General features: G+C 51.4%; 1 protein-coding gene and 2 pseudogenes across 1 annotated transcript; all 3 read left to right on the plus strand.

Moving 5' to 3' along the window:
- Positions 1-1,294: 1,294 nt before the first annotated feature.
- Positions 1,295-3,537, plus strand: NRARP (NOTCH regulated ankyrin repeat protein). Its single transcript, XM_057719862.1, has one exon. It carries the CDS (start codon positions 1,406-1,408, stop codon positions 1,748-1,750), a length of 345 nt encoding a protein of 114 aa, XP_057575845.1. The 5' UTR covers positions 1,295-1,405; the 3' UTR covers positions 1,751-3,537.
- A 3,887-nt stretch (positions 3,538-7,424) lies between these two features.
- On the plus strand, positions 7,425-11,255 carry LOC130846739 (NADH dehydrogenase (ubiquinone) complex I, assembly factor 6-like; annotated as a pseudogene).
- Positions 11,256-13,829: 2,574 nt separating this feature from the next.
- Positions 13,830-26,092, plus strand: LOC130846746 (60S ribosomal protein L30-like; annotated as a pseudogene).
- Positions 26,093-26,372: the final 280 nt, after the last annotated feature.

Genomic DNA, 26,372 nt, shown 5'->3' on the forward strand with positions numbered 1-26,372 from the left:
CAGGGTGGTCTCCCCCGCTGCGGCCCAGGGCCGCCTCCCGTGGAATCCCCAGCGGCCTCCGACAGCGTTCCAGTGCCGGCCCCAGGCCCGCTGCTCCAGACTCATTCCTCCTTAATTTGCAGCGGCCGCCACAGAGCTATAAACTGTTACATCCTACTGAGGAAATTGGCAGCAGTGTGAGAGTGTCAATAAAAAATGGGTTTACTGTTTGGAAGTGAGTCACTTCAGAGCTCCCTTTCAGAGCAGCACGGGCACCTTACCTGGGGCTGCTCACCTGGCCGGGCTCTACCTGTCCCCGTTAGTGCCGAGGCGGTGGCCCTGAGGTCCTGCCGGCCGCCCCCCGCCGAGGAGCTCTGCTGCCAAGCCGCCCCCAGCCCCGGGCCTCCTCCCCGCGGGCGGGCGCGCTTCTCCTGCGGCTGGAACCTCAGGGCCTGCCTCCTGGTGCCGGTCGGGTTCGCAAACTCGGGGTGGCCCTGACGGCCAGGGGAGCGGGTCCCCGAGGGGAGGGCGCCGCGTGGCCGAGGGCACACGCCCGGGCTGCCCGTGGGGTCGCCACCCTCGAGGAAAGACGTCCTGCGGGCCGGGCTGGGCGGGTCTCGGCACCACGAGCGCCCGGGGCGCCGGGGACGCCGAGGGTCCGTGGCCAGCGCCCCGAGAGCGCGGAGCGAGACCCCTGGTCTCCGCCCGAGCCCCCCGAGTCTGAAGTGCCCGCGAAGACCCACCCAGGGGAGGCCACCTCGGGGTCGCGCTCGGCCCCGGGTCTGTCCGCGCAGGGAGCTTGGCATTCCCCGGGCGGCCGGGGAGAGTGGGCGGGACGACGGCGGAGAAGCGGCCCCCCGCGCCCCGCTGCCACCCACGGCCACCTGGCTCCCGGCCCCGCGCGGCCGGCGACCGGCGCCCCCTGCCGCGAGGCGCGCCCCGCCCCGCCCCGCCGGCCCCGCCCCGGCCCCGCCCCCCGCGGCGCTGCCCAATCGGCGGGCCGCCGGCGCGCGCGTCATGGGCGCCCTATTGTTATGCAAATATAAAGGAGGTAAAAGGCGCCCCGGCGCGGCGGGCGGGCGAGTGCAGCGGCGCGTGGGGAGGCGCGTGGGAGCCGCGTGGGAGCCGCAGCCGGAGCGAGCAGGGACCGGGAGCGCGCGGCGCCGCCGCCCCGGCCCGGCCGGCCCCGCGAGCGCAGCGCCCGCCCCCCGTCGCCCGCCCGCCGGGCGCGGCTGGATGCGGCGGGGGTCCCGCGGCGGCGGCCCCCGGCCCCCAGCGCCCGGAGCGCCCAGGGGCGGCGTGCGGGGCCCGGGGGCGCCGCGCCCTCCATGCGCCGAGGCGCGCCCCGAGGCAGCCGGGGGCCCGCGCCGAAGCCGCCGCCCGCGCTGAGCCCCGGCCCGGCCCGCGGCCCGCGCCCGGCGGCAGCATGAGCCAGGCCGAGCTGTCCACCTGCTCGGCGCCGCAGACGCAGCGCATCTTCCAGGAGGCCGTGCGCAAGGGCAACACGCAGGAGCTGCAGTCGCTGCTGCAGAACATGACCAACTGCGAGTTCAACGTGAACTCGTTCGGGCCCGAGGGCCAGACGGCGCTGCACCAGTCGGTCATCGACGGCAACCTGGAGCTCGTGAAGCTGCTGGTCAAGTTCGGCGCCGACATCCGCCTGGCCAACCGCGACGGCTGGAGCGCGCTGCACATCGCCGCTTTCGGCGGCCACCAGGACATCGTGCTCTATCTCATCACCAAGGCCAAGTACGCGGGCGGCGGCCGGTGATGCCGGCGCGGACCCCGACCGGACCCGCGCGCGGGCCCCGCGCGTGTCCTCCCTGCTGTACCTCCCCAACTACCTCGGTGTGCGCCCGGCCCTCGGCGCCCGCGGCCACCAGCGTCCGGCGCGCACGTCGGTGCCCACGGGGGCCGCGCCCGCCCGCCCGCCCGGGGTCGGCGCCCCCCGCGGCCGCCGGGGACCGGCCGGAGCGCTTCCCACGGCCCCGCCCGCCGCGGCGCGGGTGGGGGCGGGGCGCGGGCTCCAGCCCCTTTGAAATTTGAGTCTCGCTACCAGCAAGTTCGGAATCCCGAGACACCGGATCCTCGGCTCACAGTGTTCTCCCGAAGGTGGGAGGACCCGTGGCCGACGCGCGACGGAGACGCCCCGCCGTTCCCGGGGTGCTGAACTATTTATCACGTGTGTGCATATCTGCGGGTGATGTTCGTGCGCCTGATTTTTTTGTTTGGGAAACACTGTGCGTGGTCAGTGTGGTTATGGGGGGAGGGGGGAGATGAAGTTGTTGCTGTTGTTGTTTGCTAGTCTTAAAACTAAAAACTTGAGTCTGTCATTTCTTGGTTGCACTGAAAATACCACCCAGCCTGATGGTTTCCCGGCGCTGCTGCGTCTCTCTCCGGCTTCTCTTCCTCACCTCTGTCCTCTCCTCCCCGCCCTCCCCTCTCTCTCTCTCACTCACACACACAATTCCGCGTGAGTTTTGGAAGCCCCAGGCCCCCGTCCTCCTTGTCCGGCGAGAGGCCACCGTCCCCCAAGCCTGCCGGTTTGCAGAGCTTCCGCGGGAGCCTGGGTGCTCGGGTGTGGCGGTGATGGGGGCGTGGGGGTCAAGCCTTTTCTAGTGAGTTCTATTATAGTTAACAGTCGATTGCACACTTTTTTAAAAAAAGTAAATGGATTTGCCACGATTAAATGTCATAACATTTATGACAGAATATAAAATATTAACATATTTTAAGCCAAGTTTTAGGTGTATTTTTTGAATCTTGGTTATAGACCCAATTTTAAAGGGCGTTGTATCCAGTGTTGTGAAGGCAACTGTACCCATATTTATATTTTTATAAAATGCCTATAAGACTGTGAATCTCTTGTGCTAATTGCCGAGTGAGCTGAAGGGCCGCTTTGCCCCTCTTCAGCCTCCCGGAGCTGCAAGGACCCGATTCGAATCCGAAAATCCTGCCACGGGGGAGGGGCCGCCGGGAGGGGCCGCGCGAGGGACCTGGGACGGAGGCGGTGCTTCTGCGTCACTTTCTGTCCCGAAAGGCGCCCTTCCTGGTCTCCGAGGTTCCAATTTTCTATGCAACCCCACACCCCTTGTTGTTTTGATCCTGAGAAATAAAAGGGAGGCTGAATTATTCAAATTTAAATGAGGCTTCCCCTGGGTAGAAGTGCTGCTGACCCTTCGTGCAAAAATGGGGAGCACTTGAGGACACAGGTGGGTGGAGGCCCTTTGTGTGTGGCTGGTCAGATTTGGGCAGTCATCTGTGGCTTTTTATAAAACCTTGTGTGAGAAGAATATATTGATAATGTCAGTGAAACAAGCAGACATTGAAACTGAGGCACAGATTACTCCAAAAGGAGTTTTTCTGTATATTTTTTCTAGATGCAAATACCTTTTTAATTATGTTAATTAATGTTAAGACTTTCTAGGCTTACATGGAAGCTGTGTGTGGGTCCCGGCGTGATCACTCCTAACTGGATGAAGTCTGCAGCACATTCCTGAGTGTACGATATAGACTTGTAGCCCAGCGTGAAAAATTTATAAATAAATTTTTCATTGATCTTTTTATATTAAAAAAAGTTTGTTGGTTCTTCTTGGGCTTGGCACCGGGACAAGGGTCAGGCTGCAACATGCCGGTTGCGGGTGACGGCTATGCAGTGCCTGGCTCGTTTCCACCTGAAGACAGAACCCGGTAAGCTGGCTGTGGCCTCAGCTCAAAGGCACCGCAGTGGCCACGCACAGGACTTGTGAGAGCCCAGCCCACCCACCTTCTTCCAGCTGTGGCCCCCGAGGGCACCCAGAACTGTTTCCTCTGCTCCCTGGGAAAGCTGCTGAGGCCTCCACGTGGAAAGTTCTGCTTGAAGCTCTTCCCGCCCTCCCCCCCTCGAAACCAGCCTGAGATGCCCAGGGTCTTAGGAGGGATGGGGCCCCTCCTGTCTCCCTGCTCCCGGCCACTGTGGGTTCCTGCTGAACCACCTGCTTCCCAAAAAGGGTATCTTTTAAATTTGGGGGAGCTTCTGGTGAGTGAAAGGCCCCTTCTTCCATTCCCGTCCCGTCCCTGGCGGGCCCCGGGGAGTTGAGGCCGGCCTGGCCGAGCAGCCGCTCCCCCAGATCACAGACCCCGCGTGCGACTCTGGGTCCATCACAGAGGCTGGCGTGGGAGGGGGAGCAGGGGAGGACATCCACCCCCTCACGGAAGTTTTACCTTTACTGGACTCAAGAGTTAAAAGGCAACATTTTCTTGTAAAGCTTTCAGATGCCCTTCAAGAAGCCTGAGGTGTCAGCTTCCCCTCAGGGAGGGTGCAGCTACATTTTGTCCCCAAGACACAAAGACACATTGGCCTTCCCCTCTTCCTGCTGTGCATTTCCAGCTCTGTTCTGCCCTGAGGGTTTTCCGAGTGAATTTTCAGTTGGTCTACTAGACGGCCCAGCTCCCTCCTTAGACATCACAGAAGTGAGCAGAATATTTGATGCCAGTGAGTGCCCAGGGGAGGTGGTGCCCAGCCAGTGCTCTCAGCCCAAGTGGGAAGGCCTGCTCCGAGCCTTCAGGGTGAGCAGCTGAGGGTGCTGGGGGTGCCTGGCCCCAAAGGAAGAGGTGCTGCTACAAGAACCAGGACATGGTTGGGGCATCTGGCCTGGCCACTACCTGGCCCCCTGGTGGGCTGGAGCACGTCTCTACTTCCTCTTGCCGCAGGAGCGGGAGTCAAATCTATAAACCAGAGAGTGGTGGGTGCAGGCCCGGCTCCAGGACCCAGTGCTCACTCCTAACTGGATGAAGCGCTCAGGAATGGGCGCTAAGTGCGGTGCAGTGGCCAGCGCTGTCACTGGGAGTCCCCGCCACCCGCCTCAAGCAGGCCTTCAGGGGTGGGAACAGCGCTTCAACCCTCTTGCTGGCCAGGGTGAGAAAGAAGGCGTGGCTGACCCCCTCTGCCTGGCCTCCAGGATGCGCAGGTGTGGGCGTGCAAGCCAGGCCAGGGTCCTGGCCAGGGCACCAAGGAGACCCAGGGCAGAAGGGTCCAGCAGGTGGGGGCTGGGCCTCTGGGAACCCCGAGAGTGGCTGCCATGGAGAAGGCGCACAGACCAAACGGCCAAGGGCAGCGCCCGCCCCACCCCACCCCACCCCACCCCCGCCAGGAGTGCGAGCAGCTCCTGTCCAACTGTCCATCTCTCTGACCTGACCCTCGCCGCACGCAGGAAGTGTTTACTGTTGGAAGGGATGCCACACAGAGACCAGGAAATGCAGGAAAATGGTCAGCCAGAGAGAGTGATGTCCAAAGCCAGCAAGCGCGGGGGCCAGGACAAAGCTGGCCAGAACGAAGGGCCAAAGAGACAGGTGAGGAGGAGGAGAGGGACGGGGCTGTCTTCTGGGTTCTGTCCCTCAAAGGCCTGGCGGCTCAGCACGCGGCACCCCCGGCGCACACAGGCGCAGGGACGCGGCCCTGCAGCGGGGACCTTCCGAGCGCCCAGCGCCTCCCGAGGCGGCACCGGAGCCTGCGGAGAGGAGGCGCCGCCGTCCGCCCGGGCCTTGACCGGAGAGGGGACCCGGCGCTGGGGGCAACTGGGAAACAAAGCCTGAGCCGGAGCCCAAGGGCGCAGGCCCCGCGAGGGCTGGGACCCAGCGACGGCTCCTCGGGAGGCCTCCGGCGCAGCCCCTGCACGGGGCTTCGGGGTCTCGGGGAGGCCGCCCTCCCCCACCACCCCGCCTCGGCGGGCCCGGGCTCCCCGCTCGCCACCAACACGGCCCTCCCCTCTGCCCCGCGCATTCTTCGGCTCGGCCGTCCGTCGGGCCGTCCCTCCGCGTCCGTCTGTCGGTCTTTCTTCTCTCGCCCCCTCCGAAGCCGCGGGCCCCATTCATTCCCGAGGCCTCTGCCCTTTCCTGCGCGCGGGTCCCGCTCGGCGAGCAGCTGCTATGCTAATGAGGCCGGGTGGGGGCGGCGGGGGACCGGCGGGGGAAGCGGGGGACGGGGTGGGGGCGCCCGCGGGGGGAAGGCGGCGTCGGGAGGCCGGGGCTCGGCCGTGGGGGCGGCGGCGGCGGCGGCGGCGGGGCGGGCGGGGACGGGCGCTCGCGGGGCCCGGGCTCCGCGCTCGGAGCCGGCGGGGGCCACTCGCCGGGCGAGGGGTGCGCGGGGTGGAGACCAGCTGTCATCCCCGCTCTGGGGTCGCGGCCTGCGGAGCGCGGCTCGTTCTGCAGGCCCCGCCCCGCCCCCGGCCCCGCCGCGCGCCCACCAGACGCCGCCGCGCGTGGGGCTCGGGGCTGGGCCGACACGGGGGCCGGACACCCCCGCAGGCCCCCGGCCCGGGGCTGGACGCGGGCCGCCCCCCTCTCCCGGAGGCGGCGCCCGAGGACCCCGGGCCTCGGCGAGGCGGGGGAGGGGCGGAGGCGGCCCGAGCGCGCCGCGGGGACCCTGAGCGCCGCCCACCCGGCGTCCGCGGCGCGGCGACGAGGCGCCCCGGAACCTGCTTCTCGGGGCCGGGACTCCCACGGAGGGACGCGGCGGGGACCTGGGCGGTGCTGCCACCCCGCGGCCGCAGCGGGCACTGCGCCCGGGCGCCCGGGGTCTGGGCGGCGCGACCCCCGCCGGCCCTGCGCTGAGAGCGGGCGCCGCCCCCGCCCCTCCTGCCGGTGGCGCCGTGCGCACCTCCCTCGCGGCGCTGGAGCCCGCGACCTCGTCTGCTGGACGGTGGCCGGGGCCGGGGGGGGCGGGGCCGGGGCCGGGGGCGGGGCGGGGCCGTGGGGCGGGGCGGGGCGGGGCCGTGGGGGAGGGGCCGGGGCACGGGGAGGAGGGGGCGGCCGCGGGTCCGCCGGCGGGGGGCGGGTCCCAGGAGAGGGCCGCAGTGCGGGCCCTGTTGACGGACATTGAAAATGCACGGTGCAGCAGCCGTGAGCTGGGTTTATGGGGGAATCTTACCGGGGACTGTAGCCTGGGAGACAGCTTCTCAGTAGCTCCGAGGGGCTGCCTGGGCGAGGTGGGGGAGCCGCCGGTGTCTCTGTGATCTGGGCCTGGAGGTAGAAGGTTGCCGCTAGTCACCATGACATGAATGATTTTCGTGCTTTTCTATGTATGGAAAGATGCGAGAATCTGAGTTCATAAAAACTTTTCCTGAAATACATCTAACTCTCTAAGGGGCCTGTTTTCCCAAAACGCAAAGTGCCTCGTCCTGCCTTTCCGCCTGAATTCCTTCCAGGGTGTACTGTAGGTCAGCCACTGCAGTGGCCAATGTCTTGAAAGTAGGCAACATTCCTGGTTTTATAACCCACAGTGGCTGTTGGCTTCTGCAGGCCCCGGAAGGAGAACCAAACCCGGGCCTGGGGAAGTGACCCCATCACGGGCCCCATGGAGCTATCCTCCCCTGTGGTCAAAAGGGGAAGGGAGGACATTCCAGGGCACCGGGGACACAAAGAGTGGATGGTTGGCAGGACACAGGATGTGTCACAGGCCTGTGGACATGGCCACCATGTGTCTCACTTCAAGACACAGACCACATCCAGCAGAACCAACAGGACCAGTTGCGGCGTGCTACCAGATCACCCCACAGAGGCTGGAGCCTCAGCACCCGGAGCCAGTGGTGGTCAAGGCTCCGATGGTCAGGGGAGGCTGGCACTGGACTTGCAGGCTCTGCCCGCTGTCTCCCCACCCCATCCCCCATTCCACAGGAAGTGTCTGTGCTGGGCCTGAGCAAGGAAAGGACTTCCCTGTCTGAACTCTTGCCTGGCTCAGAGATGGGGCCTGGAGACCAGATGTACCCCCAGTACGCATCCCCCTGGTGGATAGAATCCCCCTCTGCATGTCTGTGGGCCTCCCCATTGGTACCCTATGGACAAGAACCCCCAAAGGAGCCAAGCCCAAATTGTCCCATAAACTTTCCAAAGAGACATGACAGTGCGCAGAACAGCAGCCATGCACACCAGACGGAGCGTAGTTCCCATCAGTGAAGTCAGGAGAGATGCTCTGGGGCTGGTATGTGGCATTAGGGTACAGACTGCTCTGCTGGGTGGATTTCTCCTTCACGTGGCTCAGAATGGCAGCCCATGACTACCCATCAAGTCCACATTCCAGCCAACAGCGAGGAGGAGGAGGTGAACTAGGGCCTGGGCCCCCTCCTTCCAGGACACTTCTTAGAAGGCGCTTTTGCCAAATCTGCTCACATCATCCCATTGGCTAGACCATGGTCACATGACCAACCTCACTGCAAGGGAGGCTGGGAAATGCAGTCTTTGTTCAGCGATGTGCCCAGCTTACATGGGGCCGTAGAGGAAGAAGAACTGCAGATCTGGTGGGGGTCTGTCCCTGCCCAGGTGACAGCAACATCCAGGCCTGTGGTCAGGCAGAGTGGTCTGTGTCTTATGCTCTGTGGTGTTTTCCCCGACAGGAATACACTCAACACTCTAACTTTGGAGGTTTGTGCTGAAGTACTTTCTACGAATTGAAACTGCGCAGAGATGGACTGCACAGAATGAAGAGCGGACGCGCTCCCGGGTGCGAGGGAAAGCCAGCCTCGTGTGCGCGGGAATTCACCCCTCCCAGGCCCGCCAGATTATGGCTACACAGCCCCCACGAGAGCCACGACCTGCCTGTGTAGTGGTGGGTCCAGTGGACGCGGCGCTGCGCCCTAGGAGCCCCAGAGCCATTCTCCACGGGAAACGCAACCCTGCCAGTTAGGTGAACAAGGGCTGCTGTGGCCGTCAGGACACAGAACGCTCAGGACGCCCCTGCCCCCTGCGCCAGGCGCGAGCAGGGCTGCGTACAGAGGAGAGTCAGCCTTTGCCCCTCCGTTCCCTGTTCCCGGTTCTGCAACCTCCCTCTCCCTTATCTCAGAGCGAAGTGATGAGTAACCCAGGACTTGGGGTTCTCAAGGTTATTTTGTCAATAAAGTTCTCCTTCTCGAGTGTCCCAAGATGTCTTTCGGGGCATGGCTCCTTTTCATTTTAATCAAGGCTGGAAGCAAATCGGTTTATCATTCACATTCCTGAAAATCAGCTTTACTGTGGTATAATTCACATGCAATAAAACGCAGCCGTTTAGCACGTGACAAGTATGGACCGACGCGTAAGCCCGGAGAACCTCACCGTGACTGAAACACAGGACATGTTCATCAGCTCCCAGAGACCCCCGCGCCCCGCCCCAGCCAGCTCCTCTCACCCCCAGCCCCGGGTCACCGCCGACCACGTCTGTCACCAGGGGGTATAGGATTGTCTGTAAAAGGACTGGTGTGCTCTGTACTTCCTGGCCTCCTGGCCTTCAGTGACAGCCTCACCCATGTTGCTGCAGTAACTTCCGGGGGCGGGGGGTGGGGGGGGCGTTTTGCTTTTTTTTGTTTTTTTTCTTCCCCACTAGAAAAATCTGGCTGGTTCCAGACAAAACACAGGGTAGTCTTCGTTTGTAGTTTTTCAGTTGACAGACTTATCCTCAGTGAAGGCGCTGGCAGCACAGAGGGGGTGGGCACAGGCCCACCCCTCACATTTCCAAAGCACTCCATCCCCTTCTCCTGGGCACTGGTCCTTGAGGACTGGACTCTGACCCCAGAGTGTCTCAGAAAATCATCTTATCAAATTAATGTTTAGAAAATGAAACTTTACCCTGGGCGTATACCCAGAAAAGACGGAAACTCTAATTCGAAAAGGCACCTGCGCCCAGTGTCCACTGCAGCACTGTTCCCAGTAGCCACGGCGTGGAAGCCCCCGAACGCCCATCGACAGAAGAATGGTTAAAGAAGATGTGAGATACACACACACACACACACACACACACACACACACAATGGAATATTACTCAGCCATAGAAAAAGAATGAAACAATGCCATTTGCAGCAACATGGAAGGACCTAGAGATAATCGTACAAAGTGAAGTCAGTCAGACAGAGAAAGACAGATCCCATATGACAGCACTTACACGTGGAATCTGAAATATGACAAAACGGAATTTATTGACAAAACAGATATAGACTCACAGACATAGAAAACAAACTTTTGGTTACCAAAGGGGAAAGAGGGGAGGGATAAATTAGGAGTCGGGGATGAACAGATACTCACTATTACATCTAAAATAGACAACCAACAAGGACCTCCTGTGTAGCACAGGGAACTAAAGTCAATCTCTTGTAATAACCTGTAATGGAAAAGAATCTGAAAAAGAATATGTCTATATATACACACGCATAACTGAATCACTTTATACCTGAAACATTGTAAATCAACTATACTTCAATTAAAAAAAAAAAACTGCCCAGGTCGGTGTCACGGCGGCCTCCACGCTGGGCTCGGCGTTCCTGGCCAGGGTCGCCGCCGGCCGCTCCGGGACCCGTGGGCGCGCACGGCGGCTTCCGGAGCCCGCGGGGACCGGCCGGAGCGGGGCCGCGGTCCGCGGACCTGGCGCCTCGGGCACTGACCGCTACTGCGTGGAGCTGCTGCGGAAACGAGATTATGAAGGCTATTTATGCTGCCTGCTGCTCCCTGCAGAATCCAGGCGCTCTGCTTTTGCACGGAGAGCCTTCAGTGTGGAACTGGCTCAGGTTAAGGACTCCGTCTCTGAGAAAACAATTGGACTGATGCGAACGCAGTTTTGGAAAAAAGCTGTGGATGATATATACCGTGACAGTCCACCACATCAGCCTGTGGCCACTGAACTACGGGAAGGCTGTCAAAAGACATAATCTGACGGAAAGATGGCTTATGAAGATCACTGATGAAAGAGAAAAAAATTTGGATGACAGAGCATATCGTAATATCCAGGAACTGAAAAATTATGCTGAAAACGCACAGAGCTCTCTTCTTTATCTAACACTAGAAATATTGGGTATAAAGGATCTGCATGCAGATCATGCCGCAAGTCACACTGGAAAAGCACAAGGCATTGTCACTTGCTTGAGAGCAACGCCCTATCGTGGTAGCAGAAGAGTTCCTTCCCATGGATATGCGTATGCTGCATGGTGTTTCTCAAGAGGATTTTCTACAGAAGAGCCAAGATAAAAATGTGAGAGAGGTGGTACATGACATTGCTAGCCAGGCACACTCGCACCTAAAGCACGCTAGGTCCTTCCACAAAAGTGTTCCTGTGAAAGCATTTCCTGCTTTTCTTCAGACAGTTGCTCTGGAGGACTATTTAAAGAAAATTCAACAAGTGGATTTTGATATATTCCATCCATCTTTACAGCAGAAGAATACTTTACTTCCATTATCTTTGTATATTCAGTCATGGAGAAAAAGATATTAAAATAATTTCATGGCACTGATATTTACTTTTATTAGTTTTAGAAAAGTGTACTTGTTTAGGGTTCTTGTTTACAAACAACAGGAACTGTTTAAGGAGAAAATTAACTTACTGGATGAGTGCGTAGGTCACAGAATTGATGAGACGTTGCTGTGGGGCCACGGTGCCAAGATTCTGCCACAGGCACTGCCCTTGGCACCAGCAGCCCAGACAGTGTCTGCTGTGCCATCCTGGTAGAGTCGGAGCCCTAGGACGGAGCATTGTTTTAGCTGTGCTTAGGCTGCAGGCCAGGCTTCAGCCATCAGAGGGCAGGGGGAGGTAGGTCTCCTCCCTTCCTCACCCTTAGAGAAGCATGGGGAAGGGGCTCAAGTAGTACTAGGTTTGCATGCTGAGCAGCCAAAACCCAGGTGTCCAGGGCAGCTGGGAAGTGCGTTTATTTAGGGATCGTGAAGAGTGAAGTTAGTATTTGAGGAGTGTCGGTTGCTATGCTGAGGGCCTTATTATATCTCTAACATTTAATCTTACCACCCTGTGACAATTTGTCCACAATGATAAAATAACTTCGTTAAACTAACAAAATTGTATTGAACATTCATTAAGGGGATACTACATTTTTGGAAACTAATATACCAGTTGAGCTTCCCAGTAAAAATCTCTGTGCTGTATACTTTCATCAGTGTTCTCATCTGATCTTCAAAACTGTGTGAAACAAGGTACGTTTTTGGTAATTAAAAATTTTTAATTATAAAATACATACTAATTGCAAAAAACGCAATTGTTTGCATTGCTGGTAGTTTCCAGATCTGGACGCTGAATGAGTCTCTGACTCCTAAGACTAGAATTATGCCCTAGTTTCCTTTTCCTGTCTTTTTTAGTGATCTTGTCTCCTGTCCACTCTCACCTCTATTGTACCATTTCTCTGTCCCATCTCAGGCCGTTGGTTTCTGCTATGAATTAGTGCCTCCTTCAATTGTGAATTACTGATGGCTTAAAATATTACATTTTTGCAAATAAAACTGAAACCGAGAAAAAAAAAAACTACTCAGAAAAGAATTGGCTTAATGTATGTGACAGAAATACTTTGCATTCCAAGATTAAGAAATAACTGACTTTAAATCTCATAAGTTCATGGATGAATCTTTTTTATTAAAAAATGATTATAAAAAAGAAAATGAAACTTTAAAAATACTATTATAATAGTATCACAAAACCAATACTTTTTACAATTTTATTTATTATTTATTTATTTATTCATTCATTCATTGGCTGCGTTGGGTCTTTGCTGCTGTGCACGGGCTTTCTCAAGTTGAAGCAAGGCAATCGGGGGCCCCTCTTCGTTGGGGTGCACAGGCTTCTCATTGCGGTGGCTTCTCTTGTTTTGGAGCACGGGCTCTAGGTGTGCGGGCTTCAGTAGTTGTAGCACGTGGGCTGAGTAGTTGTGGCTCGTGGGCTCTAGAGCGCAGACTCAGCAGTTGTGGTGCACGGGCTTAGTTGTTCCGAGGCATGTGGGATCTTCCCGGACCAGAGATTGAACCCATGTCTTCTGCACTGGAAGGTGGATTTTTAACCACTGCGCCACCGGGGAAGCCCTAAAACAGCAGTACTTAAGGACAACAATGAAAGATGTGTAAGATCTGTCCAATGAAAACTACACTCGTTGCTAAGAAAAATTTCAAAAGACCGAAATTAAAGGAGAGATGTCGCATGTTCATGATCTGGAAGGTTCAATATGGTTAAGATGCCCGTCCTGCCCGCATTCTCCTGCAGAGTCGACCAGTCCCAATCAGAATTCCAGCGGGGGGGTGTGCGTGTGTGCGTGTGGGTGTGTGTGTGTGAATTAACAAGAGAATTTTAAAAATTATCTTGGAAAGAGAAATGACAAAAAATAGACAAAATAATCTTCAAAATATAGAACAAAGTTGGAAGATTCCAAGGACTTCAGGACTTACTACAGTAATCAAGACTGTGGAATTGGCCAAAAAAGATAGAGACACAGATCAATGAGACAGGTTAGAATCCAGAAATCGCCTCCACACAGACTGTTCCATTATTTTTGGCACATGCACCAATGCAATTCGATGATGTCAGGAAAATCTCTTCAACAAATGGAACATGAACACTGTTTATCTTTGTGAAAAAGGAAACTTGGACCCTTGCTCCACACTGTTTAGAGAAATCAAGATGGATTACAAACCTACATGTAAATGTTGTAATGATAAAATTGCTGTAAGAAAACATAAAAGAATGTCTTCATGTCCTCAGGGTAGGCACATTTATTAGAGAAGACACAGCACCCGTCATAAAAAAAAAAGTGATAAGTTGGACTTCTTCAAGTGAAAAATTTCTGTTCCTTGAGAAACACCATCAAGTAAATAAAAATGTAAGCCACTAATTGGGGAAAATACTTGCTACACATCCCTACAACCAAGAAATAAAGAACATATGTTTATAACACAACATGGGGAGGAAGAGCCTTGCCTGCAGCCATGTGACCAGTGACACCAGGACGGCACGAGCAGCAGGCAGACCCCAGAATTCTATCACGATTCCCTTCCCCAGGGCTGCCCTAACAGAGCACACACGCTGGGTGGCTTCAACCACAGAAACGTGCCACCTCTCAGCTCTGGAGGCCAGAAATCCGGAGATGGCCGCAGGTGGCCAACGTCTCCCCGTGTCCTCACGTCGTCTTCCCTCCGAGCACGTCTGCTTGTCCAGATTTCCCACTTCTATAAGGACACCAGTCATACTGGATTACACCCCGAAATCCTCAGTTTAACTAGATCGCCTCTGGAAAGACCTTTTCTCCAAATAAGGCCACATTCTGAGGCGCTGGGGGTGAAGACTCCAACACGCCAATGTAGGATGGACACAGGTCAACGCACAGCGATACGCACGTTGCTGTGCGAGCTGCCGTGCACAGAGCCACGTGCAGGGATATACAGGGCAGCGTTCCTCACAACAGCAAAAATAACGAAAATAAATCGGATACCCATGGGCGTCACGGACAAGCAGAATGTGGTAGGTTCCTAAAACAAACGGTTTGCAGTGACGAAAATGGAAACTAGACTGCATGTCACAACAAGGATGGATTTCACAAACAGTGCAGATCAAAGAGGCCAGACATGAAACAAACACACTGTACAATTCCATTGATATAAAGTTCTACCAATGAGCAAAGTAAAGCAGAGGTGGAGAAGCTTCCAGAACGATGCACTGAAGAGCTCAGAAAATCCTTTCCTTAAAAAGCTAGGATAGGGACTTCCCTGGTGGTCCAGTGATAAAGAATCCGCCTTGCAATGCAAGGGACACGGGTTCGATCCCTGGTCAGGGAACTAAGATGCCACTTACTGTGGAGCAGCTAGCCCACACGCCACAACTACAGAAGTCCATGCACTGTGGAGCCCACGTACCGCAGCTGGAGAGAACCGTGCGCCGCAGGGAAGAGCCTGCAGGCTGCAGTGAAAGGTCCCGCATGCTGCAGCTAAGACCCGATGCAGCCAAAAAACTTTTTAATAAATAAGTAAATTTTTTTTAAAGCTAGAATAAAAACAAAAATTTCAGGACTTTGGCAATTGATCCAAGGCACTGAGGAGTGTTTATTCAAGAAAAGCGATGGAGTTCAGAGAGGAACCATGGAACCTATGGTATTGTTGCCTGGGGTGGTCCTGTCACGCGCACCCCTGCTCCCTTCACACGGTAGTGGCACCAGGGCAGGAAAACCACGGGAACCGGCCGCTCTGCTGCTGGGGGCTGACTTCCCGTGGAAAAGTTCTATCACCAGCCAGAGAGGCGACAGTACAGTATCTACAATGTCCAGTTTTCAACAAAAAAAAAGCTAGGAGACATGCAAACAAGAAAGTATAATACATACACAAGGGGAAAAAGTCACTTAAAAAGTCTCTGAGGGGGTTCCCTAGTGGCCTGGTGGCCTAGTGCTTAGGATTCCGAGCCTTCACTGCTGTGGCCCGGAGCTCAATCCCGGGGTGGGGAACGGAGATCCCGCAAGCCATGAGGTGAGGCCAAAAAATTTTGAAAAATAAAAAATAAAAAACGCTGTCTCTGAAAGGGCCCAAACATTAGACTTAGCACAAAGACTTCAAAGCAGGGACGTCCCTGGTAGGCAGTGGCTAAGACTCTGAGCTCCCAGTGCAGGGGGCCCGGGTTTGATCCCTGGTCGGGGAACTAGATCCCACATGCATGCCGCAACTAAGAGTTTGCATGCCACAACGGAGGAGCCCACGAGCTGCAACGAAAGGGCCCACCTGGCATAGCCAAATAAATAAATAAAATATTTGTTAAAAAAGGACTTCAAAGCAGGTACTTCAAATATTTTCAAAGATGTAAACAATGAAAGGAGAATTAAAGGAAAGTGTGATCCAAGGGACGCATTAAGTAAAGGACATCAATAAAGAGAGAAACTACTTTTTAAAAGAAATAGAAAGAAATTGGGACTTCTTTGGAAAACAATGTGGCAGTAACTTAAAATGTTAAAAAGTGGAGTTTCCACGTAAGCCAGCATGTGTGTTACTCTTTTCCAAGCTTGGGTGTATACCCAAGAGAAAGGAAAACATACGTCCACACAGAAAATTGCAGGCAGGGACTTCCCTGGCGGTCCAGTGCTTAAGACTCCGTGCCTCCCCTGCAGGGGCACGGGTTCCATCCCTGGTCAGGGAGCTAAACTAAGATCCTGCCTGCCGCCCGGTGTAGCCAAGAAATATGTATATATATTGCACACGAAGGTTCACAGCAGCATATCTATAATAGCCAAAAACTGGCAACAACCCAAATGTCCTCCACGGATGAAGGTATAAACAAAATATGGGCTCTATATGCAATAGAATACTATGCAGCCATAAAAAGGAATGACATACTGATATGTACTTGAAAATTAACCTTGAAAATATTATGTTAAGTAAAAGCTGCTGGACACGAAAGGGCAAACATTGGATGACGTAGTTATGAACTGCCTGGGCTGGGGCTGGGCCTCGGGAGGAACCATGAGCAGGCACAGGGGTTTCTTCTTTTTTAAAAAAATTATTTATTTACTTATTTATTGATTTATTTTTGGCTGTGTTGGGTCTTTGTTGCTATGGGTGAGCTTTCTCTAGTTGCAGCGAGCAGGGGTGGGGGTACTCTTCTCTGTGGTGCACAGTCTTCTCATTGCAGTGGCTTCTCTTGCTGGGGAGCACGGGCTTTAGGCGCACGGGCTTCAGTAGTTGTGGGTCGCGGGCTCTAGAGCGCAAGATCAGCAGTTGTGGCACACGGGCTTAGTTGCTCTGAGGCATGTGGGATCTTCCTGAACCAGGGATAGAACCCGTGTCCCCTGCATTGGCAGGTGGATTCTTAACCACTGTGCCAGCAGGGACGTCCCGGGGTTTCTTTTTGATGTGACAAACATGTTCTAAAATTAGACTGTGATTGTTGATATTCTAAAAACCACTGAGTTGTGCACTTTAAATGGGTAAACTGTATGGTATGTGAATTGTATCTCAATATTTAAAAGCTCTTTAAAATAAAAATAGATTTTTATAACTATGCAGGATTGGTAATGCAGATTATTGACAGATACAGAGAAGAGCTAAAAAAGGGCACTTGATCCCTTCCTGCCAGACTCACGGCAGGACTCAGAATGTCACCTTGGAATTAAGAGCTACAGCACACAGTGGACACCAGGACACGGGGCAGACGGTGTTTCCGCGATCTGGACACCTTGTGGAGTGAGGTGCATGCAAAACTCTCCTCCCTGGAACCACCTTTAAGACCCCGAACGGCAGTCCCATAACTTTACAACCTGATGGCCAAACACGCTATCAGACTTGTCCTGAGTGACTTTGGATGATTTCCAAACCTGCAAAATGTCTTCGCAGAATGACGACTTCTGACCATAAAGGATATTCAAAGGAATGGGCCACTGGTTTTAGACTTCACTCCAAAAGACGTCCCAAGCATTTTGTACATTCCTGGGAAAAGTGTTTACACAATGTTCCCATCACTTCTAGAAAAAAATCAAGGAACCCTATAGCCACCCAGTCACCTTCAAAGGCTAGAGGGGGACTGCTCAGATGCCCAGGCAGTCACCGGGCAGTGGGGAGTCTTCCATTCCTCTCCTCTTGAGCATCTTGTAGCAGAGAAGCTGCAGAAGGTCACTGACAAGACCCAGGGCAACATGTGGTGCGCAGATGGTCAGAACGGGCATCGACAGAAAACCTACACACAGTCACTGCTGGAGAGCGTGTGGAGAGAAGGGAACGCTCCTGCACTGCTGGTGGGAATGTGAACTGATACAGCCACTGTGGAGAACAGTATGGAGGTTCCTTAAAACACTAAAAATGGAACTCCCATATGACCCAGCCATCCTGCTGGGCATATACCCAGAGAACACCATCATTCAAAAAGACACATGCACTCCAATGTTCACTGCAGCACTGTTTACAGTAGCCAGGACATGGAAGCAACCTAAATGTCCATCAACGGATGAGTGGATAAAGAAGATGTGGTACATATATACAACGGAATATTACTCAGCTGTAAAAAAAGAACGAAACTGGGACATTTGTAGAGACATGGATGGACCTAGAGGCTGTCATACAGAGTGACGTGAGTCAGAAAGAGAAAAACAAATATCGTATATTAACACATGTATGCGGAATATAGAAAAATGGTACAAATCAGCCGGTTTGCAAGGCAGAAATAGAGACACAGATGTAGAGAACAAACATATGGACACCAGGTGGGAAAAGCAGGTGGGGGCGGGGGGCAGGTTGGGGTGGGATGAATTGGGAGATTGGGATTGCCATATATACGTTACTCATAAGAAAAAAAATCAAATTGTACACTTTAAATATATGCAGTTTATTGTATGTCGATTGTATCTCAATAAAAGTTCTTAAAGAAAAAAAAACAAAAAAACAAAACAAAAAAACAAAACAAAAAAACCTGTGGTGCGCAGGCTTGCTGCGTTGAGCTGGCAAGGGATCTGGCTGTTGGGTGCTTCTCTTTCTGGGCTGCACTGACCCCTTCTGGAAGCACTGAGTACTTCTGCCCATAAAGGCCTGCAGCTGCCCTGCCAATGACTGCAGTTCATCAAGCACCCATGCCATACACTCCAAGATCTTCCTTCGGTTCTGTCATCTTTTCCGGGAGTCAGGATTTGTGTGGAGAACTTCACACTGGGAGGACCAAGATATGTCATAGGTTCCTTCAATCTCCGTCATCTTGGCTTTGACTGGTCCTTGTATCATATAATAAGATGCATCCATTCTGACGGTACAGCAACAGCTGAGCCCCAGCCTGGCATTCTAAAGACAACTGTGCTGTGTGACCCTTCATCTCAGCCACGGGTGTTTCCACAGGCAAGTCTGAAGCTTTTCCTTTGGATCTTCAAAATATTTTTGTAGACTTCCATCACTTTCCACTGTCAGCAAATATTTCAGTTCTCCAGAAAGAGAGGATGTTTTGGTTCTAAAACTTTCAAGACTGAAAATAATATTTTTTTGTGATAAAGAATTGCAAGACAGAAAACAACAACTGAAATAAAAAAGCCACAAGATTCTGGTCCTAGAGCAACTGGACATCCACATGCAAAAAATCTGGGGGCGGGGGGGGCGGGGGGATGAATTGGGAGATTGGGATTGACATGTATACACTATTGATACTATGTATAAAATAGATAACTAATGAGAACCCACTATATATATAGCACAGGGAACTCTACGCAGTGCTCTGTGGTGACCTAAGTGGGAAGGAAACCTAAAACATAGTGGATATACGTATACATATGACTGATTCACTTTGCTGCACAGCAAGAAACTAACACAAAATTGTAAAGCAACTATACTCCAATAAAAATGAATAAAAAATTAATCTAGACACAAACCTTACAGCCTCCATAAAAATTAACCGAAAATGGATCAAACCTCAATGTAAAATGCAAAACCATAAAACTTCTGCAAGATAACACAGGAGGAAATTTAGATGACCTTTGGTTGGGCGATGACTTTTGAGATACAAAACCAAAGGCACAATCCATGAAAGAAAGACTTGACAAGCTGGAGGCCATTAACATCACAAACCCCTGCTCTCGGAGAGACACACTCAAGAGGACAAAAAGACAAGACACAGCCTGAGGACATATCTGGTAAAGCGCTGTCATCCAAAACACGCAAAGATCTACTAAAACAACAAGAGAACAAACACGCTGATCTTAAAACGAGCCCAAGCTGCCTCGCTCCCTGGCCAAGCCGGCAGCTGCTCTTGGTTGGGGGTGCCCCACACCTAAGGCAGGAAGGTGGTGGCCGCAAAGAAGACGAAAAAGTGGCTGGAGCTGATCAGCTCTTGGCTCCTACTCTATCAAAAGTGGAAAGTACGCGCTGGGGTGCAAGAAGACTCTGAAAACGAACAGACAAGGCAAAGTAAAAGTGGCCGTCCTCACCAAAAACTGCCCCGCCTTGAGGAAGTCCGAAATAGAGTATTATGCCCTCCCTGTTGGCCAAAACCGGTGTCTATCACTGCAGTGGCAATAACATTGCATTGGGCACAGCGTGTGGAAAATGCTATAGAGCATCCACACTGGCTATCACTGGCCCAGGCGATTCTTATATCATTGGAGGCATGATGGAACAGACTGGTGAAAAGGAAATGATGCACAACGTTTCTTTAATAAAATTGGCCAGAGCGTGTTTTAAAAAATACATTAAAAAAATAAAATGAGCCAAAGATCTTAACAGGTATCTCACCAAGGGAGATACACAGATGGCAAACAAGCACATGAAAAGATGCTCCACATCCCACCTCATCAGGAAAATGCAAATCAAAACAATGAGACACCACTGCACACCTAACAGAGCGGCCAAAACCCAGGACACGGGCAACACCAAATGCTGGTAAGGATGTGGAACAACAGGCACGCTCATACTTTGATGGTGGGAACGCAACACGGTGCAGCCGCTCTGAAGGACAGTTTGGTGGTTTCTCACGAAACTAAACACACGCTTACCTTATAATCAAGCAATTGTGCTCCTCGATATGCACCCCAAAGAGTTGTAAGCTTATAGCCACAGACAAGCCACACAAGGCTTTATAGCAGCTTTGTTCATCACTACCAAAGCTTGGAAGCAACCCAGATGTCCTTCGTTAGGTGGATGGGTAAATAAACTGTGGTCCAACCGTGGACTATTATTCAGCACTGAAAAGAAATGAGCTATCAAGCCGTGAAAAGACAGGGAAGAGACTGACACGCATGTTACTAAGGGAAAGAAGCCAGTCTGAAAAGGTGACACACGTTGATCCTAAGGAGAACATTCTGGAAAACGCAATGCTCCGGCAACAGTAAAAAGATCCGCAGATAAGACAGAAAGAGAGATGAGCAGGTGGAGCACAGAGGGGTTTTAGGGCAGTGAAAATACTCCGTGTGATACATGATGCTGTACGTCACTAGGAACGCGTCCAAACCCGCAGAACACAGAGCACCAAGAGTGAACGCTGCTGTACGTCGCGGACTCCGAGTGATAATGGCATTTCAGTACAGGTTCCTCAACTGTAACAAAGGTACCCTCTGGCGGGGGAGGCTGTGCCTCTGCAGGGACAGAGGGCATGACTGAAAAGTCAGAAGAAACAATCAGTGAACCTGAAGACAGATCAATGGAAACTATCCATTCTGAAGAAAACACAGAAAAATTAATGAAGAAAAATAAACAGAGCCTTAGAGACCTGTGCAATATTATCAAGAATATCAAAATGTGTATAATGGCAGTCCCAGAGGAAAGGTGAGAGCAAAAGAAAGGAGAAAAGGTATCTGAAGAAACAATGGCTAAAAATTCCCAAATTTCATGCAAAACATCAATCCACACATTAAAGTAACTCGGCAGGATCTACACCGAGGCACATCGCAGACAAAATATTGAAAGTCAAAGACACAGAGCAGGACTTCCTAGGTGGTGCAGTGGTTAAGAATCCACCTGGCAATGCAGGGGACACGGGTCCCATTCCTGGGCCAGGAAGATCCCACATGCCGTCGAGCAACTAAGCCCATGCGCCACAACTACTGAGCCTGTATGCTGCAACCACTGAAGCCTGGGAGCCTAGAGACTGCTCCGAAACAGGAGAAGAAGAAGCCACCTCAATGAGAAGCCTGCGCACCACAAGGACGAGTAGCCCCCCGCTCGCCACAACTAGAGAAAGCTCGCGGGCAGCAACAAAGACCCAACACAGCCAAAAATAAATACATAAATAATAAATAGATCTTTAAAAAAAAACAGCAATTGCCTTCATTATTTTTATAATAGGCACATATACTCCAGAACTCCTGGGAGAAAATTTGCTTTCTGTTTCGATTGGTTGAAATCTTTTGGTGAGTCACCCATCACGTTCGAAAAGGGGAAGCTTTGTTTTCAGTTAGTCCGTGTTAAGGTGCACCTTTACAAGAGAGGGTTCCAAATCTCTTGAGAGACAGTGCAAGGCAACCTGGGATCGTTACACAGAAGCTTCTCAAAGACAAATTAACCCCCAAAACAGCTCTAGCACGCCAATGAAAACCTTTAACAAAAAAAAACCTTGGCCATCTGAGCAGGTCTCCTGAACTTAGTCCATCTGCCAAAAAAACAATTAGGATTCAACTGTTCTTTTAGAGTTTGTACCAGAGACACGGCTGAAATATATAATGAAACCATGAGGTCCCTGTCTGCCTCTGCACACGTGCATCTACATGTATATGCGTGTATATGGGTTCCAGACGCGTCGTATCTCCTACCCCTGGAGGGTGCTGTCAAAATTAATTTATGAAGAGCTCTATTTCACAGACTTAAAAACAAACAAGCACTTACACATACTGAAGAAATATAACAGAACTAACCCAATGCTTTTCAGGTTCACGTGATTTGGGATTAAATTTTAGCAAATGAAAGTTAGTTTCATGTTGTTGGTTTAATTAAAAAAGTCATATCTTTGGAGTTATCAACACTGAAAATAATGCAGGCATACAAGTTTTGTTCTACCTGGGTTTATTGGTCAAATCATCTCATGTTATCTTTGTTACAAAATTCATAAGCAAGAAAAATAACTTAAGGGAATTCCCTTGTGGTCCAGTGGTTAGGACTCCACGCTTTCCCCGCTGTGGATCCAGGTTCAGTCCCTGGTCAGGGAACTAAGATCCCACAATCCGCCTGGCGCATCCAAATAAAAACGAACAAAAAAGACTTAACATGATGCTATAACTGTTTTAATGTCACATTAAGTTTTTGTGAGTTATCTAAAACATTTAGATAGATGAAAATGAGATGAGTTTGGGGTGCAATAATTATGTTTTAAGTTGTATGTGCTTGAAAGATAGCTTCCCCAAAACTTTTTAACTGGAAACTTTAGAGTTTTGTTAAGTTAAAATAAAAGATGGATAGTCACTAACTATCCAGATGATTTCCAAACAAGACAAAATACTGAAGCGCTACAGAAACTAGGTTCATCCACTTTGGCTTCCTTCATAAAGGAACTAAGGATATTGGGTCTGTTGCTGAACTTGTTTTGTGCCATATTAGAAAGTTATGAAGACGGTAAATACATTTTGTTGTGAGAAAAGAAATCATTTTGTTCTAAAGCAAGGCTGATTGTTTCAGAATAGGAAAGAGGGAAAACAGGACAAAAACTGGATGAAAATAGTAAGTTGTAGAAGATTTGTATGAAAGGAATCTTTGAAAAAAGGAACTTTATGTGTGGCCAAGCTGGTTAAGATTGAATCATTATTATGAGGGTTTTAAGAATAAGCTTAGGGAATTCCCTGGCGGTCCAGGGGTCAGGACTCCACGCTTTCACTGCCAAGGGCCGGGGTTCGATCCTGGTTGGGAAACTAAGACCCGGCAGGCTGTGCAGCACGGCAAAAAAAAAAAAAAAAAAAGAAAGAGAAATGAATAAACTTTAAAAATCAGAAAATCGGTAGTGTACTTACATAAAACTAAAACAATTTTCTTTCATTTACTAAAAGGACAAGGTTTTCTTGGAATATTGGTGTGCTTCTCATGGGAGATTATGAAGGATTCTTCTTTACCTTTTTTCAAAGTAATCTGCTTAGAAAGCAAAGATTTGTGCTTTAACAAAATTATTTCCTGTGCTTATGTTGTCTTATTCAGGTCTTTCATTTATAAAGAAAACTGAATCTTCTCAGTATTAAAAGGGCTAAGTTTTTGCTTACAACTGTGTAACCTCCTGAATTTGCCTTTGAAATCTTTTATTGTTACTTTGGTCAAACAGATAATTATCATTTCATATGATCTGTGGTCCTGTCCGGTCAAATGTTCAAAACCTTCTACATTTGACAAACTTCCCCAAAATCAAGTTCTAAGTGTAGTTTTTCTGACCCTGAACCAACCCTGGGCTCTTCCAGAGGGCCCTGGAGAATCGCCACGGCTTTGTCTCTCACCTGGTAAAGTGCTGAACTAATGAGGCTTATTTGCTATGCTGGATTACATGGGAAGCTTGTAGTAAGCCTGTAAATAAGAAGGAATACAGAATCATTTAACCTTATATTTGTATAGGTACATATTAACATGGGTTCAAAACTGTAAGAAATTGTTAAATTCCGAGATGTCCTGATAGAAGCTTATTCATCATCTCTCTCTTTTTTTTTTTTTTTCTGGCCATGCCGCATAGCTTGCGGGATCTGAATTACCCAGGCTCCAGCAGTGAAAGCGCCAAGTCCTAACCACTGGACCACCAGGGAATTTCCAACCGGTCATCATTTTAAAACGTATGTCACAGAGATAAGCAGATCCCCTTGTCAATCCCATTGCAATGAATTCTCATCAGATTTTTATTAATGGGCATTTTCGAGTCTTCCTGTCATTACAGATAGTTATTGCTTTACTCTGATGCTTTTGCAAATGTGTTTCCTCTTTAAAGAGAGTCACGGGAAGGACTCTGACCGGTACTGTGGAGCAGCATTTTTTGACTCTAAGATCATACGACTGAACTGCGTTAAGAATCTCTAGAACTCTCATGGAAAACCAACTGCTTTAATGTTTTGTTTTCCAGACATAACGGATCCCCTTTTCTCCTCTCCTTGAAGCTGTCTATGACTCACACTTTGGTAAAGTATACCTCTGCATCAAAGGTTGAAGCATTTACATTTTTTCTCCCTACCTTGTCCCTCAAGAGTTCTGAAACCCGGGGCTTTCCTGGTGGCACAGTGGTTAAGAATCCACCTGCCAATGCAGAGGACACGGGTTCAAGCCCTGGTCCGGGAAGATCCCACATGCTGTAGAGCAACTAAGCCCGAGCGCCACAACTACTGAGCCCGAGCACCTAGAGACCGTGCTCGGCAACAAGAGAAGCCACTGCACTGAGAGACCAGCACACCACAAAGAAGACCCAATGCAGCCAGAAATAAAATAAATAAATAATAAAATAAATCTTACAAAAAACATAAAAGTTCTGAAACTCATTAGATATTCGTGTTTTCATGACAGTGGACACACGCGCACAGGTTCAGTGCAGCCTGTTCTCGCTGGCACAGGACACCCAGTGCCCGTGGCTCCTGCTTCTTTGATCCACAGCTGAGAAAGGGAGAAACACTTCTGCACCAGAAAGGCCTCATTGCTTCTACTGAAAAGAGCCAGCTGAGGAATTCCCTGGTGGTCCAGTGGTTAGGACTCCCTGCTCTCACTGCCAAGGGCCAGGGTTGGATCCTGGTGGGGGAACTAAGATCCCACATGCCACATGGTACAGCCAAGAAAAAAAAAAATTTAAAGAAAATAACTAGTTGGGATTAACAACAGACACACCACTACATGTAAAATAAGTAACCAACAAGGACCTACTGTATAGCACAGGGAACTATACTAATATTTTGTAATAACCTATAAAGGAAAAGAATCTGAAAAAGACCGTGTGTGTGTGTGTGTGTGTGTGTGTGTGTGTGTGTGTGTAACTAAATCACTTTGCTGTCTACCTGAAATTAACACAACATTGTAAATCAACTATACTTCAATTAAATCAAAAACTAATAATAAGTTAAAAAAGAAAGAAAATCACCAGGCTTGGCAGGGCACTCCTTTCGCAGTGTGCTCCCCGAAGACCAAGACCCGAACATCACACCCACGGCCCGAGGATTCTGAGGACTGGAAAAGGCACGTCCAAAAGGACTCTCTCCAGACTCACCATTAGGGCCCATGAGGTCCTGCTGACCGAACTCCAGGGAGGGGACTCCTGGGCCCAGTGTCACATCTAAGGGAGGCACCAAATCCCACCTAGACCTGCACACTGTCCAGTGACCACCCATTAGGACCTGAAGCAGAGGACACCTGAGGCTGACAGCTTTCCCAAGATGCATTTCAATACGGTCCCTCCCCTCGTTCCTCCCTCCTATGGAAGGACAACACCCTCGTTGGTATTTCCTAGTCCCTGGAGAAAGGGGAAAACCTCTCTGGTTGCTCGATTTGCCATCGGAAACCTTGGTCGGCCCTTTGGTTCACCCTGTAAGGAATTTCACTAGGGTTCCAGGTGCCGCTGTCTGTCCAAGTTGTTCTGCAAGCCCCCTTTATAGAGTTAGGGAGCTAAGCCCACCTGAATTTATCCCTTGCTTCGATCTGACCCAACCCTGGAACAGGTAAACAAGATCTTTTGAATATCTGCATGAAAAGTTCTCCGGAGCTGGCAATGCAAGTTGAGTCATCTGTAAACTTGCTGACCTATCTGTACATCTAGGTAACTTCCTGGTGTGTGACAACAAAATCTCGGCGCCTTGGCTCCGTAACGCCTCTGGGCCAGGGAGGGAATCCACAGATACCATATGGAGTTACAGCCTCATATGTGGACGTTTGGGGAATGGCCTTTACGCTTGGGCAGCTCATCGTCTTGACGGCCGGCGAGCGCAGGACCGTGTGCCCTGCTGAACTCACCGTCCTGTTCTCCCTACACAACTGAAGAGAAGCCTCACATGGCTCTGTCTCATTAAACCTCTATAACCGCCTTCAGCAAGAACTTCCAGGAGGCATAAGAGATCCTGGCTTCGCCTCTGTAGGGAGAGCTTTCCTCCCAGGGATGGGAGTGAGCGCCAGTGAACATCTGATCAGGAGTCTCTCCCTGACACTAGGAGGGCTGGCCGACTCCGGAGCTGAGGACGCACGTACCTCACGGCCGGGGTGGTTTCGGATAACCACCAGCCTGTGATCCCCTGCTTGCTATGCACGGAGGTGTCTGCAAT

Source organism: Hippopotamus amphibius, chromosome 2, assembly GCF_030028045.1.
Source record: "Hippopotamus amphibius kiboko isolate mHipAmp2 chromosome 2, mHipAmp2.hap2, whole genome shotgun sequence".
Lineage (NCBI taxonomy): Eukaryota > Metazoa > Chordata > Mammalia > Artiodactyla > Hippopotamidae > Hippopotamus > Hippopotamus amphibius.

Bases quoted from the DNA above. Each gene is read 5' to 3' on its own strand.
- NRARP (XM_057719862.1), top strand. From the start codon at position 1,406: ATGAGCCAGGCCGAGCTGTCCACCTGCTCGGCGCCGCAGACGCAGCGC.